This window comes from Garra rufa, chromosome 2 (genome assembly GCF_049309525.1).
Source record: "Garra rufa chromosome 2, GarRuf1.0, whole genome shotgun sequence".
Classification (NCBI taxonomy): Eukaryota; Metazoa; Chordata; class Actinopteri; order Cypriniformes; family Cyprinidae; genus Garra; species Garra rufa.
In genome coordinates this window covers 18813146-18827997 of record NC_133362.1, presented here as the reverse complement: position 1 = coordinate 18827997, position 14852 = coordinate 18813146, and the positions used below count along the sequence as shown (strand labels likewise).

At 38.4% G+C, this 14852-nt stretch overlaps 1 protein-coding gene across 1 annotated transcript in view; it reads right to left on the bottom strand.

Moving 5' to 3' along the window:
* Window positions 1-136: 136 nt before the first annotated feature.
* LOC141325884 (zinc finger FYVE domain-containing protein 26-like) overlaps window positions 137-14852 on the bottom strand; it is a 30146-nt gene continuing 15430 nt past the window's right edge. Inside the window, exons 19-40 of the mRNA XM_073834611.1 lie at window positions 13653-14488; window positions 12926-13122; window positions 12522-12626; window positions 10815-10937; window positions 10070-10243; window positions 9725-9974; window positions 9535-9627; window positions 9092-9258; window positions 8829-8962; window positions 8202-8230; window positions 7923-8056; window positions 7599-7819; window positions 6149-6296; window positions 5724-5933; window positions 5417-5632; window positions 4010-4207; window positions 3704-3900; window positions 3441-3600; window positions 2021-2080; window positions 1758-1940; window positions 452-502; window positions 137-348 (exon numbers count right to left, since the gene is read on the bottom strand). Coding sequence (XP_073690712.1) covers window positions 145-348; window positions 452-502; window positions 1758-1940; window positions 2021-2080; window positions 3441-3600; window positions 3704-3900; window positions 4010-4207; window positions 5417-5632; window positions 5724-5933; window positions 6149-6296; window positions 7599-7819; window positions 7923-8056; window positions 8202-8230; window positions 8829-8962; window positions 9092-9258; window positions 9535-9627; window positions 9725-9974; window positions 10070-10243; window positions 10815-10937; window positions 12522-12626; window positions 12926-13122; window positions 13653-14488 — 4090 coding nt within the window. The 3' untranslated portion in view covers window positions 137-144. The remainder of the gene's footprint in view (window positions 349-451; window positions 503-1757; window positions 1941-2020; window positions 2081-3440; window positions 3601-3703; window positions 3901-4009; window positions 4208-5416; window positions 5633-5723; window positions 5934-6148; window positions 6297-7598; window positions 7820-7922; window positions 8057-8201; window positions 8231-8828; window positions 8963-9091; window positions 9259-9534; window positions 9628-9724; window positions 9975-10069; window positions 10244-10814; window positions 10938-12521; window positions 12627-12925; window positions 13123-13652; window positions 14489-14852) is intronic.

Below are 14852 nucleotides of genomic sequence, written 5' to 3'. Positions count from 1 at the left end.
CAAACTGAGCTTGAATGTGAGCTGACATGATGTTTCAAAAGTGGCACAACGGTGATTCATTTCCTGGCACATTATTTCACTCCAGCTAATCAGAGCACAGCAGGATACCTCAGTGACCAATAGGAATTAGAGTGGTAGTGGTTGTCAGTTATTGCTCTGTCGTTGCCGTGATGATCGTTCTTGATGCTCCGAGAGCCACTGGCGGCAGATGTCGTGCATGACTGAGTCACCTGAGCTCTCGGCAGACCGCATCACATCCTGTACAAATGGAGCTGCCTTTGCAAGCTCAAGCTTCACCGCCAGGAGATACGCTGCCCGCAGCTTACTGCACTGAAGATATGCCTTTATCTACAGAGAGAGAGAGAGAGAGAGAGAGAGAAAAAAAAGAGTGTGAATGAGAGAATGTGTGTGCAAGAAAAAAAAAACAGACTGAAAAAGAGATAATTCGTACCTTGTTTTCAGGACTCTTAGACTCCAGAATCAGGGCCTCTAGTTCTTTAGCCTAAATCAAAGTAAAACAAATTATTTTAGGCATATACACATTTATTGTTTCTTCATCTATAATATATAAATTATTTATGAGCAAAGTCACATGAGTAGCAGTGCTATATCGCTTCCTTGTTTACAACCCTGTTTTGGCTCTTTCAATATAAAAGTTTTTACTGCTGATTCATAAAAGTTCTCTTGTTGCCATTTAATGGCGCAATAATGTAACTAAAATCACCATCATCAACACAAATCATTTCTCATTACTAAATACTATTATTGTCAGGGTTTGTACAATTTCAGTTAATGTCCTGAAACTATCAAGCTAAACAAGTAGTAGTAGAGGGAAGAGGAATAGTTTAATCAAATCAATTGAAAGAGTCATTTAAGCTGGAACTGCTTTGATTGATTCAAACTTGTGACTTCTTTTCATTTCAAGCGATTCACTACCATAAAACAAGATCAAATTAAAAGAGCCTTTCATTTTCGAGATTGACTTCAGAGCGGGTTCTTGAATCATTTCGCAAAATGATTTGCGATCCACGCTTCAAATCCTGGTCTGAAATGATAGTTTCGAGAATCATGATTCAGATCGGGACTTCAGAGCGTGGATCACGAATCATTTGATCAAGATCGTAAATTCGGAGCAGGTTTGCAAATCTTTTTTTTCTGCTTTTATTTTTCCTTAAACAGTAGAAAACATCAAATCATAGACCATTTGCTCTAGAACAAATAATAGATTGAGACCAAAAACTGCTTGGTAGATTTACCCAAAATAAATTATATCTCATGTTTAACCTCTATAGAGACATCAGAGCAAGCAGCAAATTATAAAAGATTTGGTCAAGGTAAGGCTGCTCTGGGAGGGTTCATGCGTGCTGAATGGCCACTGACTCCCTAAAGCTCACATCTCCGAAAACAAAGCAAATTTTCGTTATCTTTGTTTAAACAAGTACATTCTTGCCTAAAAAACTCTTAAAACTACATTCTGTGACACAAAAACACTATCATTTATAAAATGATAGTAGATTTGGTTGTCCACCGTGACAGTTGCTATGAGAAATATCACAAATGGAACGGTACCACAAACAGTGAAACGGTTATTTCCGATATCACTAGAATAAAGTACTCCTGTCAGCCAAATCAGATTTGAGCACCAGAAAGAACTGTTGTATAAACTTGTATATCTAAACATATATTTATATAAAATTCTATATTATACAAATGCAGCAACACAAATCCAGAAAGAGATCTTTAGGTTGGGAACTCACGTCGCCTGGACTCTTATCAGCCACTGAGACACAGCTGAGCACAATAGCATCACAATCATGTTTAGAGGCTGTCCCAGACTCCCCTACACACTTCAGCAGCTGCCGCACAGATGCATACTGACGCTGCCGGACGAGGCGTTGTCCGACCCGTATGTACACCGCCAGTGCTTCCAACTGAAAGTCCTATGTCACATAAAAGGAAATGAGAATTGGAGTCAAATGTGTAACAAAGACTTTGTAATGGCTGTGTCGTAACTGCTTACCTGTATTACTCGATATGCGATGCCGAAACCTTCCTCAATGTTCTTGCCTCCCAGCATCACCTGTGCAAAGTGCAGCCAGAGGTTACAGTGTTTGTGAGATTTGCTTATATTTGTTAAATTCAGATTTCATCTTTAGTCTCTGTTAGATTTATGCCACACTGCACTCTCAAACTGTTTTGACTTTTTTTATATACACTACCATTTAAAAGTTTGGGCTGAGTAAAATTCTTATTTAAATAACATTCATGCATTAAAATGATCTGAAGTGACAGTAAAGACACTTATATTATAATAGTGATTTCTGAAGGATCATGTGTCACCCAAGACTAGAATAATGGCTGCTGAAAATTCAGGTTTGAATAAATTCCATTTTAAAATATATTCAAATGGAAAACAGTTTTTATTGTAACAATATTGCACAATATTAAATTTTTCCTGTATTTTCAATCCAATAAACACAGTCTTAGCGAGGATAAGAGACTGCTTTCAAAGAAATCCCCTTAAAATCAACCCCAAAACCTTTAAAAGGTAGTGTAGATATCTGGCACAGACCAGATTGTGTTGCATTCAAGCAAACAATTTTGGGCATCTGATCCGGGCCACTTTCAAATGTACTTTACCATAATTACTTAATATATTAGTATACTGAAAAAAATAAAATCTGCATTAGACCATGCAGTGTAAATCCAGCCTTAGAGATCAGAACTTTAATCATAATGTGCCGATTGAATGTTATGAAATGGAAGCACTGTTATATACATTTAAATGATACTATTTCTGTAAGGTTAATGCTGTTAACCACTTTCTCTTTTCCCACAATATGCATTGCTCATACACTCCTAGTCTCAAGTAATTCAAAACAATCAGGTCGTGCAATCAGCTCAAACTGAAGTTAGAAAAAAACATTCAGGGAAATACTTACATTTAAAATCTTAACACCATAATATACACATATAACACAGACCAGAAAAGAGCAAAAATGTATTGATTTATTGATCCATTTTGGTAGTTTATTAAAACTATCCCATTACCTTCATAAACTCTAAGCTATAAATGACTTCAAGAACTGTCTTCAATGCAACCTACAAAATGTACTATTACATTTACTGTTGCTCTGCAAATTTTCATAAGGGGAAATAGTCATTTTACTAAAAATCCATGCAATTGTTCATGTGAAAGATTTTCCCACACAGTTCTATTTGGACACACATTTGGCATGTTGATGAGCAGAACGACTTGTGAGCTGTGATGTGAGCTGTGCTTCATACATTACTAAACTATTGACAATGGACCTTTTTTGTCCTCTAAATATTAGAGAAGTTTCGCTTTTGTAACTGCACCTTTAGAAACAGATATAGAAGAGGAAGCAGCAAAAGGGCTAGATGATGTCTATACAGAAGATCATGTTTTCCTAGCTCACCTTGCAGGCCACATCCACCTTCATGGGGCTGTTTCCAAACAGAGTGGGTGGAGCACTGTTCCCTGAGAGGGCGGGGCCTACACCTGTCTTGGATGGTGAGCTTTCACAGCGGTGTAAAAAGCGTGTCACCTCCAACTGCAGCTCAATTGTGTGTATGTGCCTGCAACATTTATGTTCCATTACCACACCAAAATAGCCTGAGGCCAAAATGCTGAGGAACTTAATGGAAACTTTAATCAGTACTGACTGAAACCTATTAATACCTGGAGACATCAGTGGAGCTCATTTTCTTCCTAAAAGAGGAGCTGTGTGATTTCCTGCGGCTCTGTTGTTCCTGCAGGTAAGTTCTCAGGTGCTCTTTGGCTCGGATCAGCCAGCGCTGCTGTTCTCCCAGCTGCAGATATGACTGAGCACCGTGAGAAAAGAAGCGGATACAAGTCATAGCTGCACGAATGTGATCCTGCGAAGAAAGGGGAGAAAATTATAGTGGCAATATAGAGCAAGAGAGAAAGTGTGTGTGTGTGTGTGTGTGTGTGTGTGTGTGTGTGTGTGTGTGTTTGTTTAAGTACCATCATAAACTGTTGAAGTTGGTACAGAGAGTGGTAGTGTCCCCTGCGCTGCAGAAACTGACAGGCTGAAAGAAGATAACGGCCCCAGGTTTCTAGAGTGGGGTCCAGGGTTTCTAAAAGGCCCTGCAAAGCCCCCAACCGCCCACGTTCAAGACAGGGCTGAAAAATGCCCTCCAGAAACACATCCTCTGAACACTCCTAGAAACAGACATACAAAGACAGAAAGAGGGAGAGAAACTTAAGAAATATGTAATATGCCATTAAACATATCTCTAAATAAAATCATATTACATATACATGATGTTCACAAGGCTTAGAGTTAGAAAAAAGTTTAAATGTTTTTGAAAGAAGTCTCTTATGCTCACCAAGGCTGCATTTATTTGATCAAAAATACAGTAAAATCAACAATATTTTGAAAATTATTACAATTTCGAAGAACTTTTCTATTTTAATATATTTTATAAATGCAAATTATTCCAGTGATGGCAAAGTGGAATTTTCAGTAGCCATAATTCAGTTTCCGTGTCAAAGATACTTTAGAATTCATTCTAATATGCTGAATTATTATCAATGTTGAAAACATTGTCCTCCCTAACATTTTTGTGGAAACCATGATTAATTTTTTCAGTATTTATTGATGAATAGAATGTTAAAAAAAAAACTGCATTTATTTGAAATAGGCATTTATAAACTGTCTTTACTATTACTTTTGAACAGATTAATGCATCCTTGCTCAATTAAAGAAGAACTCCATCTCCAGAACAACAATTTACAAATAATCTACTCACCCCTTGTCATCCAGGAAGAAATTATGTTTTTTGAGGAAAACATTTTAAGATTTTTCTCTTCCAAAATGCAGTTTAAATGCAGCTTCAAAGGGCTCTAAACGATTCCAGCTGAGGAAGAAGGGTCTTATCTAGTGAAATGATCGCCCATTTTTTTTTTTTTTTTCAAAAAATACATTTAAAACTCTTATAAAGCACAAAAGCTTGATTCTGTACTACGTAGCGTTGTGGACGTGCATCCCAGAGTTAGTTCTACACAAGCTTTTGTGCTTAAAAAGTATATATATAAAAAAAAAGACAGATCGTTTCACTAGATAAGAACCTTCTTCCTCAGCTGGGATCGTTTAGAGCCCTTTGAAACTGCATTTTAACACCATTTTGGAAGTTCAAAATAGGGGGCACAATTGAAGTCCATTATATAGAGAAATCCTGAAATGCTTTCCTCAAAAACCATAAATTATTTACAACTTAAGACAGAAAGTCTTGGATGACGAGGGGGTGAGTAAATTAATTGTTCTGGAAGTTGAGCTCTCTTTTAAGTAATAATTTCTATCTTTCAAATGGTAGTGTGGTTCTGATAATCAATCTGTGAGGTATAAAGTGCTCTGTGGATTTTCAGAACCTTGTTCTGTAAGTGGGTGAGTGCATCTCTCAGGCAGTCGTGACGCAGGTAAAAGCTGATGAGGCTTAGGTGTGTGCCGTAAGTGAGCAAGTAAAACAGACACTCCTGATAATAGCTGCACCGCTGAACTCTGCTCTCTGCTCCATCTAGAGGAGCAGAATCAGAAAGAGCCTCCTCCAGCTCACGCAAAGAGGCCAGGATGTCCTCATCCACCGTCTACATAAAAAAAAAAAAAAGACAATGAGTTTAGAAACACCCTCTAAGGAAAGTCAAGGATCCCATTAAATCAAGTCTCTGTCTCTATTACCATGCTCAGAGTGGGTTTGACTGTGGACTCCAGGTGCTGAACGATCTCCTGCAGAAGTCTCCCTCCATGGTTTAGCTGGTTCCGATCTACTGGTGCTTTCAGACAGCGGGTAAACTTCTCCCTGGCCCCGCTTAGATTTCCAGCCTTCAAAGACGCCATACCCCAGGCCTGCCAAACCCCATTCGGGTCTAGTCCACTCTTAGTCGACACCTGAGCATTATAAATAAAAACTGACTGCAAAAAACAGCTAGAAACTAGATTTAAAAACCACATTCACTTTTATTGTATGGAAAGGACCAGCATTAACATTCTGCCTTACATCTCTTTTGTGTTCAAAAACAGCACGAAAAAATGGTGGAGATATAATTTTTGACTGTGTTATTTTTGATAAAACTAATGCTTTAAATCTTGAGCAAATACTCCACCTCCACAGCCAGCTGGTAGTGTTCGGCCTCTAGTAGCTGATTGCGCAGACGCGTCACTGCAGCCATTTCCTGAATATCGTCCAGAGATGGAATGTATTTGTAGTTTGCACTGACTAGGATCTTCAACACATCCACTTTGCTGATGTAGCTGTGGAGATGAAGAGAGAAGAATGAATTTAAGACAAGGTCCACTATTTATCAAAAGTTTGGGGTCTGTATAATTCATTTTAAATAAATTGTTTTATTCAGTAAGGATGCATTAAACTAATCAAAAGTGACATTTAAAATATGTGACCCTGGACCACAAAACCAGGGTCGATTTTTATAAATGATCATTATCTGACAGGTGAATAAATAAGCTTTCCATTGATGTATTGTTTGTTAGGATAGGAAAATGTTTGGCTGGGATACAACTATCTGAGGGTGCAAAAAAATCTAAATATTGAGAAAATCGCCTTTAAAGTTCTTAGCAATGCAAACTTATTAAAAATTAAGTTTTGACATATTTATGGTAGGAAATTTATAAAATATCTTCATGTAACATGATCTTTACTTAATATCTTGATGATTTTTGGCATAAAAGAAAAATCGATCATTTTGACCCATACAATGTATTGTTGGCTATTGCTACAAATATACCCATGCTACTTATGACTTACTTTTGTAGGCCAGGGTCACATATCCACAAAACCAGTCATAAGGTTAAATTTGACAAAACTTAGATTTATACATCACATGAAAGCTCAATAAATAAGCTTTCTATTGATGTATGGTTTATTAGGATAGGACAATATTTGACTGAGATACATCTATTTGAAATCAGAAATCTGAGGATGCAAAAATATAAAAAAGACTGAGAAAATCACCTTTAAAGTTGTCCAAATTAGGTTCTTAATGCATATTACAAATCAAAAATTACGTTTTGATATGTTTACAGTAAGAATTTTACAAAAAATCTTCATGGAACATGAACTTTACTTAATTTCTTAATGATTTTTGGCATAAAAGAAAAATCAAAAATTTTGACCCATGCAATGTATTTTTGACTATTGCTACAAATATACCCCAGTGACTTAAGACTGGTTTTGTGGTCCAGGGTCACATATGTGTTGTTCATTTAAATTTTCTATCCATTAAAGTAGCCTAAAAAAAGTATCTATTATCTATAAAAAGATATTGGCACCAGAAAGACTGGAGTAATGGCTGCTAAAAAATTCAGCTTAACATCGCAGGAATAATTGACATTTTAAAATATATTAAAACAGCAAACAGTTATTTTAAATTGTAAAAATATTTCACAATATTACTGTATTTTTGACCAAATAAAAGCAGCGCAGGTGAACATAAGAGATTTTTAAGCATATGAGAATCAATTTAATTGTGGTCTCACTCTATTCAAAATATAAAAAGATATTAGATTCACATTACACAAGTAAAGTGTTTCTCTCACCTGTCGCAGAGTGCCGGTTCATGACTGCATCCTGCATTTACGAACATTAGTTTGGCACTGAACAGCAGTTGACGCATCACATCTGTCAGCAGACGTGCATCCACCTCAGGATTGGTCAGTTTGCGGGAGAGTGAGCGGCAGTGGCCAATCAGCTGTTGCCCGCAGGCTGCGTGATCACTGTGTAGTGTCAATATAGCGACACATAGTGATGCGCTGGGTGCCTTTAACATAGAGAGACACAAAATATTAATGAGACAATATAACCGAGATCTCATTTAAAACCCAAATCCCTGTCAAAACAAGAGAATGAGTAGAGAATCACACCTGCTCATAGTAGAACTCGCTCTTCAGCTGCTGGTTCTCTGCTGGGTTTGGACTCAGGTGGTACTGCTTTCGTGGAACCTCAGGCAGACTGAGAACCCCATTCAGGACTCCATCAACAGACGCAGGGCTCCCAGCTACCGAGAAAATTTGAGTTTATAATCTTGTAATCATCCTCAGCATTTTGCCATACAACCAAAACAAAGGAATGTGTAAACCTCATGAGATAAGAACGAAAAATAGCTTATGTGTGTGTCATAAACCAAACAGAGACAAGTTTACCTTCCCCCTGTTCAAGCTCCTCATCTGAGCTGCAAAAAAACACAACATAAGAGATTAAGGTACATAAAAACATAGATTAGGGTAAGAGGCATCACATTTTCAACTGTTCTACAACTAGGAATCAATTTTATAAAATACAGAACCTTGTTCAGCTTCCTCTTAATGGTTCTGTTTTCTTAACTGAAAAAATACTCTACTGTTCAAATGCTGGGGACCAGTAAGATTTTTAACGTTTTTGAAACTGTCTAAAAGTCATGCATGCGTTGTGGTATTCTCATGAACGCACATTGACTGACACAGAGGTGAAGAAAGTTATTTTTGTTTTCTTTGCCCACAAAAAGTATTATTGAAGCTTCATAACATTATGGTTAAACCACTGATGTTACATGGACTATTTTAACAATGTCCTTACTATTTTTCTGGGCCTTAAACCTGGTAGTTGCATTGCTTTCTATGCAGTGTCAGAAAGTGCTTGGATTTCATCAAAAAATATCTTTATTTGTGTTCTAAAGATGAACGAAGGTCTTAAAGGTTTGGAACGACATCAGGGTAGTTAATGACAGAATCATAATTCTTATCCCTTTAAACACTTATGCTTTTAAAAAGGTGTGTGCGCATGTGTCTTACTCTGTGTGGAAGAAGTTGTAGCACTGGTCACAAACTCTGACAGGCTCTTCAAAGCCCTCTACAACCATCTTCTTGCTGGAGCAAGAATGACACACCAGCCTACCACAGCGTCTGCAGTGGTGCCGCCTATTAAACTGATAGAGTAGAACATTTATATTAAGACTCAAATAGGCCTAACAGAGATTAGAAATCACAGCAGGAGCACATCCAATCACATAAGCCTATTCACAGCCCATCTCACTCATACACTCTGCCTCTCTCACCATGGTGAATCTCTCCCTCTGGCAGACCATACAAATGTGCTGTTTGTGGTCTGGGATCCAGTCTTTGCGGTCAGGGGTTTTCTCCGGAGGGGTGAAAGGTGTGGCCAGCCGGATCCTCCTTGCACTGGGGCGTCTGTCACTGGAGGGTGTGTGCATAGGTGTGCTGCCTAAAGAAAGTGTGTGCAAACATGATTATAGCTAGTGATGAAAATAGCTAGTTTTGCTGCTTGATATTGCAAATTGGTGGGTCTTACCATAGTATTTTAATGTATTATCTAAATGATAAACACTCTGGTTTGTAGTGCAAACTATTTTACCATTTACTGCAAGTTGATATTCTTCTCGTTATTTATATTTATGGATAATGAACCGGAAGTCTCAAAATCTGGATATATTAGAAAGAAAATACGTAGTCAGGGAAAGAATTGTGGTTTATACTGTACCTGCTGATGGAGGCGGGGTGTGGCTTGGAGAAGAGGGGCAACTCTCCTGGGCTGGACACTGCAGAAAAGCATCCTGCAGACTAATGACAGAGTCTGAGATGAAAAGAAATAGATTAGTGAAAAGAAGAATTGCAATATAATGTTTTAACTAACAATTCAGCTAAAAAACTGATCCACTGCTCTAACTCACCAGAACGTGACCACTCTCTGGGTGCATAAGGAAAATCAAGAGCTTTCTGAGCGTAATCTGCTAGTAGGGCGTCAATGTGTTGGTTGGTAATGCCGGCGTCCTGAGCTGGCAGAAGGCTCCGTAGAGTGCTGATGGCAACAGTGGCCCAGTCTACCTTCAGATTCATCAGCAGCTGCTCCAGCATGAGAAGCGGATCAGACAGCAGGGAAAAATAGTCCTGATGAGATGCTTCCGGCAGAGTGAGTAGAACCTGCGACAGATAAACAAACCACGCTATTTAGTCACAAGAATTTTTTTATTGCAGCTGAATCAGTGTGTTACTTGGTTAAGGTCAAAAATTGTTACCTTGGAGCCAAGGTGAAGGGCATTGATGTGGCGCCTTCGCGCTGGGGTCATCTGACTCTGGAAGTGCAAAGTGAGGTAGTCTGATAGGAAGTGGCAGGCTGCCAATCCAGGTCTTCGATCCAGGGCTCGCTCACTAACCTCCAAACCCACTGAATCAGAGAGAGCCTCCAAGAGCTGCATACAGAGAGACATTTTTCTTAGAGTGCTATTTACTGTTTGTTTGTAACATAATTTACAAAGCAAATCACAAAACTAATGAATATCCTGTCATATGCCTAATATTGTAGGCCCAATATGGGTTCATGTCACTGACAGCATAAAACTAGTTTACAAACAAAGGCTACGTTTACACTAGCCCATTTCATTTTAAAACGCATAACTTTTGCAACAATTACGCCTGTCATTTACACTACTCTGGCATTTTCGACCCTTGGGGTTGCATACTAAACGTGTAAATGTACCAAAATGGAGATTTTTGAAAACGATGGCGTGGCTTCTCACATTCGCTCTGCAAATAATACTATTCTTATTATGAATGGTCATGTGACACACACGTTCTGTTGTGTAGTGTGGACGGAGATTGCTTTGAAACACAAAAACGCTAGTGTGGTCGAGGATTATTTGCATTTTAAAATGTTGTTTTAAAACGAAAATGCACTATTGTAAACAGGGCCACAGATACAGTAAACTCAAATATTTCTATACAATGGAAGCCAACAGAAATTATAAAAACACACATACACACCTGGAAAGCATCTTCTGTGTGATTCTGTTCTAGGAGGTATAGCAGGTGTTCGGTCTGCAGCTGCATTCGAGACTGATCAGAGACTGAATACAGCTGCACCCACTGGGTACACAACTCAAACTCCTGAAAACACACAGATTTATCCTTCATGATATAGGTATTTTACACTGCAATTGAAAAAAAATCTTTCTATAATGCAAAATGTTTACTCTAGTAATGTCTAATCTTACAGGTTTCATACTCTAGGAAGCATTTTGGTCTACTGTGATCAGCTGCAGATACAAAGCAGGGTCAATGAATCAAGACAGCTTGCCAAAATCTGTTACCACAAATTCCCTCTTGTGATGTCTAACCTCCAGAAAATGCTTACTTTAGAAAGCATTTTGCTCAAATATGAACACACAAATATACAGCAGGGTCACTGAATCCAACCAGGTACCCACAGAGGTTATCCAGAGAAATCCATTATCCTTCTATTTCATAAAAATGGCTTTAATGTTCTTCAAATTCATTCTGATGATGTTTCAACTTCTGTTTAATAGACATTTTGGTCTGATAGGAACAGCTGAAGATATAGTCAAACCAAAAATTATTATATATAATTTTGTTATATTTTTTCATAGTGGGTGCAGGACACTGTAGTTCATTTATCTAAGCGATGGCAGCAAAATAAGCTGTAACATATACTTAAAAAGTCTTTATACAGTAGACTAGCAGTAAAATTGATACAAATTTGGGACCAAAAATTATTCAGACACCTTGACCTGACCATGTTTTGCCTAAATGTTTTTTTCTTTATATGCAAATGCAACCTTTTTACATTACAGACTGAACAAAATTGCTTGGTGAGCGTTGCTTGGTAATTGGTCAACGTATTGACAGTGGTGTAAATATTGTCATACTTACAGTTGTCTGAATTTTTGGTTGATTGTAATCGATTACATTCCTTTCTATCAAAGTTATCTGACATTTACCAAGATAAATTTGTTCTGACAGTTTACCTCTGAGTTTTTGTCATATTTTATAACCATTTTCCAAGCTATAGCAAACACACAGAATGACTTTAATGCTACTCAAAAATGATGCTGGTGATATGTAAATGTTTTTCATTTTATATCCTAGAAAGCATTTAGGTGTGATGTAAAGGGCGACATAGATGTAGCGGGTTACAAAACCCTACAAGACAGCATAACAGGATATAGAAATCCATTACTCTTCTCTATTTCACACAGAACAACTTTAATGTTATCCAAATTCACTCTAGTTGTCTAATCTCCTGTATTTTATAAGCTAGAAAGCATATTGCTCTGATGTGAACAGATCTAGAGACACAGCACGGTTACCAAATCTAACAGGACAGCGTTACAGATTATCAAAACCCGGTATCCCCTTTCTATTTTACACAGAGTGGCTTTAATGCTTTTCATATTCATTCTGGTGATGTCTAATATTCTCTGTTCATGCTCTAGAAAGCATTTTGGTCTGATGTGAACAGCTGCAAAAACACAGAAATGTGAAAAGGCTAATTGTTTACATATTACTGGCACAGTCAAGTCAATGCTACACAGAATAATTCAGAACCAACTGGACATTTTAGTCACAGTAATACAGCACTGATACCTCCATTCAGTTTATTCAAACATAACATAGGAGATTCCCATGTTTCAACTACAGTTTACAGTCGGTTTACACAGAACTCAGACTCACCCTGGCCTCCAGCATTAGACTGAACACAGATTCAGGATTCTTTGTAGACTCCTCCCTCAACTCCTGCCACGTCTCCCATGGCAACGGTGGCTGCAAACTCAGCATCTAAATTACAAAATTATATCAATAGCCAAATTGTACAATCTGGACAGTTTATATTGCACAAACTGCCATGACTGAAATTCAAAAACAAAACAGTAATTTCAGCCTCTGTCTGGAGCTTATAAAAGCAGACAGAAGATTACATGGTACTATAGGTTTTTTTTTACTGGTAATACTTAACTGGCATGTTTATGCACATTATAAAGATATCATTTAAATTATAGGAACACAGTAATACCTGGTTAAAATGCAAGCATTGCCACAAGAGTTAAATAAGTAGAGCATTGCTGTGTCAGACTGACCCGCTGGTACATGTCCAGCTCGTGTTTCCTCTGCTGAAGCTGCTCTCGAAGTGGATCCTTGGTGTTCTGGTCACTGAGACAGAATTGCAGCAGCTCTAAACACTGTTGTAAAGGCCAGCGGTCTAAACCTTGCAGAACCACACGTCCACGCAGCTCCCAGTCCCTTACACGAAACAACTGCTCCACACTGCTGCATTCTTTACAGAGAGACATGGACAAAGATATCTGTTAAATCTCTTATTTATTGTCTTGTTAAGGAATGTCTTGACCTTCGACAATTTTAATACACATGTTGTCAAATATTTCAACTGAATAAACTAAATCAACTTATTAAAAGGAATTTTCTATCTGAACAATTATTAGCTACAAAATAAAATTAAAAGGAAATACAAAAGATGTTGTAAATAATGCACATGATATCAATATAACCCCAGTTTTTTAACTAGCCAGTGCCTATGTGAAATTACACTACCAGTCAAAAGTTTTTCAACAGTGAGATTTTATGTATGTTTTTTAAAATAAGTCTGTTGATTCAAAAAAAAAAAAGCAAAATGTTTCTTGAACTTTACAAGACAGTAATAAACAGTTACTGGTCACTAAGATGTCTGTAGAGCCACAAAATCCCGAATTTGAAGAGACAAGACGAGACTAGAATAGACCATGGCAAAAGAGATACATCTAAGAAGAAACCTGTAACAAACACTGTGTCAACCGAGATAACTCTTACCTTGCAGTGCAGTGCATGCCAGTAGTTTGTCCCGAAGTGCCCCCTCCTGACTGCAGGGTTGTGCATACAGCTCTAGGAGGTCTAAGGCTCTGTTCAGATCACCCATGTTTAGGGCTTGCTGGAAAGCCTCCACAGCCATTGTTTGTCCCACATTGCCCTGCAAGCCAGAAAACAACATTCCTACCACAGGCTTCCCACAGAGAGCTGCCCCAAGACCCTCATCTGCTTCCAACGACACCCCTAGAACCGGCTCTGCCATGGTCCGTAGGTACATTCTCAGGATAGGGTAGTTTTTAAGCAGGGCTTCTCCTTCCTTTGAGATCTGGTCTCCATCCAAAACCACCTCTTTACGCCCAGATCCACGAAAATAGCCTGACCAGCCAGAGGAGGTTGCCCGGGTCACACCACCCCGACTGACACTGAGACAAGCCAAGGCAGCAACAAGAGGGGAACGTGACTTCAGGAAAGACAGCGCAGATGGAGTGAGGAGAAAAGAAGAAGGAGGGCACGAAGATGGTGATGGCGGAGAAGTGGAGAGATTGGTGGATGTAGCAGACATGTCCTCCATCGAGACCTCAGACTCAGAACTTGGGTCAGAGGTTGTGGCAGGATCAGAGAGGTCAAGGGAAGGGGCGCACTCCTGAGCATACTGCTGGAGAATTGAGGCAATGCTGGCTGGGCAGAACACACCGCTATTGAGCCCTGCAATCCTTGGTGGCCCCTGAGAAAAAGTCACAGCTCTAGAATCCATAAGAGGGAGAGTTTCACAGCAGCGCTGAACTACAACCTGTTGCACGCTCAAACGCAGCCGCTCCTGCTGCAGGAGAGACAGAACCCTACAAAAACAGACATATATCAGTGATTTAAAATATTTGTCAATTTGTGAAAATGCAGCCTTTAAAGGATTAGTTCACCTCCAGAACAAAAATGTACAGATAATTTACTCACCCCCTTGTTATCCAAGATGTTCATGCCTGTCTTCAGTCGTAAAGAAATTATGTTTTTTGAGGAAAACATTTTAGGTATTTTCTCCATATAGTGGACTTGTATGGTGCCCGCAAGTTTAAAACTTCCAAAATGCAGTTTTGCCGAGGAAGAAGGGTCTTATCTATCAAAATGATCAGTTATTTTAAAAAAAAATTAATAAATAAATAAATACAATTTATATACTTTTTAACCACAAATGCTCATCTTGTCTAT